Source organism: Lactuca sativa, chromosome 4, assembly GCF_002870075.4.
Source record: "Lactuca sativa cultivar Salinas chromosome 4, Lsat_Salinas_v11, whole genome shotgun sequence".
NCBI classification, from domain to species: Eukaryota; Viridiplantae; Streptophyta; class Magnoliopsida; order Asterales; family Asteraceae; genus Lactuca; species Lactuca sativa.
The window spans coordinates 106,246,329-106,250,076 of NC_056626.2; the positions used below are offsets into that span (position 1 = coordinate 106,246,329).

A 3,748-nucleotide genomic window follows, 5' to 3' on the forward strand; every position below is an offset into this window, starting at 1 on the left:
TTTTCAGATTATAGTCCGATGTCGGGCGATGCCCAAGTAATGTTTATATGCTTTCTAGATTTCGGTCCGATGCTGGGCGGGGCCCGAGGAATGTTTATATGTTTATGTTATGTGATTATTCTATGTGTATTTGTGGATATGTTTATATGTATACCGAGCTTTGCTCGATGCCGAGCGATGCCCGATGCCGGACACTGTCTGATGTTGGGCGGGGCACGATGAAGGGGCGGGGCCCACGATATGTTTATATGTGAATGGTATGTGGTAGTTTGGGGAAACTCATTAAGCTTCGTTCTTACGGTTTTCAGTTTTGGTTTCAGGTACTTCTGGTAGCAAAGGGAAGAGCTCGAGATGACTACATTGCACACACCATGATGTTTTAGCCTGGGATGTTTACTCTGATATATTTTGACATATGTTTTGATATGGATATACCGTTATGATGTTTTGAGATACTATGACTTATGTTTTGATAACTATGCTTTTATTTAATAATAAAAAAATGAAATTTTTGGTCATGAATTTTTGGGATGTTACACATACTCATACCACTACCAAGGTGTGTATCCCCAACAATGTAGCCACAAAGTCACAATAGTGAAGGCACACCAGTGCAGGAGATGAGCTCACACACTACAAGGCCAGCGGAGTCAAGTTCACAACCAAACCAACTGATGCATACATACTCCATACAGGCATCGTACATACCACAAGTAACCATGTACAACTATGGGTACCAATACAAGTATGGCCAAGGGTACAACAACCCATACCACGTACAACAGGTGATGGTTGGCAGAGCATTCACCTACCCACACATGCACAACCTGGTCACGAGCATCAGCTTGACATTCTGCCAAGAGCTTTTACAGTACGAAATACCGCATTCGGACATGATCCCAAACATTCCAAAGTATGATGGCAAGACAGATCCTGATGAGCATGTAGGCACCTACGAATGGACAATGACATCACTATGGATGGACAAGAGGCTCACTTGCACCAACTTCCTAGTCATGTTGTCAGGAAACGCTAGCAAATGGTTCAAGGAACTGCGTCCGGGAAGTTTCTCCAACTTTGAACAATTCAGGTATCTTTTCCTAAAAAAATTTATGCAATTGAGGAAAATGAAAGGAGATGCCAACTTCATTATGTCATGCAAACAAAAAGAGGGAGAGTCCATCCGAGTGTACAACGAACGATTTACCCTCGTAACTCTGAGCGTACCCGGTCATGAAGTGTTTCTAGTCACATGTGCTTTCGCCAAAGGGTTACTCCCAGGCCCCCTGTCGAGGAAAATGCAAGGAACAGTGCCAAAATCTAGGGATGAACTGAAGTATAGGGTCGAAAAATACCCCAAGAAAATCGAGGGAGAAGAGCGCAAAGAAGCCAATCTAAAAGTTGTAGCAAATGCATACCTCAAACAAGAATCAGATGATTCCCACTCCCACCATAGTCACAAGGAGCGTCATGATGGAAGTCACAATAAGCATAACAGACATTCGGGACATTCAACTCCCAAGTTTCGCCCATTCATCAAGGATAAGCCCAGGAGCCATAGGCTTGAAGTAAATACTCTGGAAAAAACCCCCTCAACGGGTGGAAAAAGAAAAAGGGAAGAATTACGAATACCATAAGAGCAAAACCTACGACATCGGAGAATGCACAATCCTCAAAAGAGAAGTAGCAGACAAGCAATTGAATGGAAACCTCACGGATATCGCGAAGACCCTACGATCAAAATTCGAATCCGAACAAAAAGACGGGCAAACCCGGAAGGAAGCGAATAAATAGCCAATCAAAAAGGACAAGCTCTTCACAATCGCGAAGCCCCCGAACAGAGCCATGAACCGATCAGCAAACAATAGCATCGATGCCCTACTTAGCGATACTCTGAACATAAGTTTCTCACTGGGAGACCCACAAACACCCGAATGGGACCCTAAAGACCCAATCATAATCTCCGCTTACATCCAACAACATTAGATTTGGCGAGCCTTGGTCGACACTGGCAGCAACATCGACTTCCTTTACGGGCACTGTTTCGAACGACTCCCGACATCCTAGAAAAAGAATCTAAAATCACCGAACCGATTCCCACTCGTTGGCTTCACATGACACAAGTTGTGGTCGCTCGGGACCATAAGCCTCCCATTGACAATACTCAACCACGATGGGAAGGAAAAGGTAACGTGGATAATCGAATTCTCAGTAGTAAAACAAAGTTCTGAAGACGATATGATCCTTAGGAGGCCAGCCCTTTTCCGGTTCCAAGCTATCCCATCAACAATACATGGTATAGTAAAATTTAGGATGACCAACAACACGACAATAATGGCCGTCCTCAACCCACGGGCAAAGCAACAAGGGGCGATCGCCGCTTGGGCTACCGTGCACATTCCATGAAGGCGGCGCACAAAAATAATCACCACCTAGATCCAGGACAGGGGGAAAAGTCGCCACCCCCCACACAAACAGCCCAGGGGGGAGAAGGGTACGATAGCAAAAACATTACCATGCTAGAAACATTGAGGATAATCAGCATAAACACCAAGCAAGGTTGGATACCGTTAAGCCTACAAACATGCCGTCACACAGTGAAAGACCAGAGCACGGAAAAAAAGGAAACAATAGGGCATAAGCGCGAAGTCTCATGGCTCGACCAGAAGAGCAAGGGGGAAACCGCTAAAGCCAGAGCAGCAAGGGTAGGTAGCTACCCTAGAAAGGAAGATGTCGATAGGAGACCCACCACAACTGTAAGGGCCCACAACTGGAAAAGGCTTTTTCAGGACAATATCTAGTCTGGAACCTCGCAAACAACAGAGGGAACATCGAACCACAAAGGAGCCAAAGAGTCATAATAACACAAACACGCACGATGAACAAGACGAGATCATCCCTGAATGATAACCAGGTAACCAGAACCGGGGAATGGAGAAAATTAAAGACCGTCCTCCAAAAAACAGCCAACCATGGTCCACGCACGAGCACGAATGCTGAAGAGCTCATGGACACGAGCCGCCAAGGGACACAAACCATGAAAGACCTAGAAGAAGAATTCGCTCCAATAGCCTGGGAGCCCCATAGCCCAAACCAATAGGCTTAGAATGGGGGAGGGGGGAACCCAGGGAATGGGCCAAGTGATCAAACTCCTAACGAATAATCACGCCCCAATGAGCTAGCCCAAGAGCTAGGCCTAGTATAGCATCAGCTATCCCGCCCCGATACCTATCTAATGATGTAGATGTCTCTAAGACACTAGAAAATATGCAATTAAAAGTTATGATTTGAAACACACGCGTATTAACATGCATTCATACAAATGGAAAACAAAGATAGAATGATCATCCGCACCACTTACATGAAACCATTGCAATAAATACAAAGCCTCAAAGGCTCACAACCTTTCCCTAATAAAATCCCGTTTTGGTTAAGGACAGTGAGAATTAGGATGTGGGATAGCTAGAGGCTATGAAGGGTCATAACCTTTGCCTCGCAACAAAACAATATCTAAGCGTTAAAGCCCTGGGATGACAACCCTGGCATGAATTAATTAATCAAACTCAGAGACAAGGGCCCCTGGAGCCCAGAACTCTGAATAAAAGTCTAAAAGGAAAAAGAGGGGAAAAGATTAAAAGGCAGTAACCAAAACAGCTAACCCTCGCTTAACAGAGAAAATTGCTTGCCAATCTCTCACCTAATACAAACTTAAACAGGAAAAGCAACACAAAATAACATTCCTGGGACT

General features: G+C 44.8%; 1 protein-coding gene across 1 annotated transcript; it reads left to right on the forward strand.

Moving 5' to 3' along the window:
- The first annotated feature begins 893 nt into the window (after positions 1-893).
- LOC111886204 (uncharacterized) lies at positions 894-1,637 on the forward strand. The gene has a single exon (XM_023882435.1). The coding sequence runs from the start codon at positions 894-896 to the stop codon at positions 1,635-1,637; it is 744 nt and encodes a 247-aa protein (XP_023738203.1).
- The last annotated feature ends 2,111 nt before the right edge of the window (positions 1,638-3,748 follow it).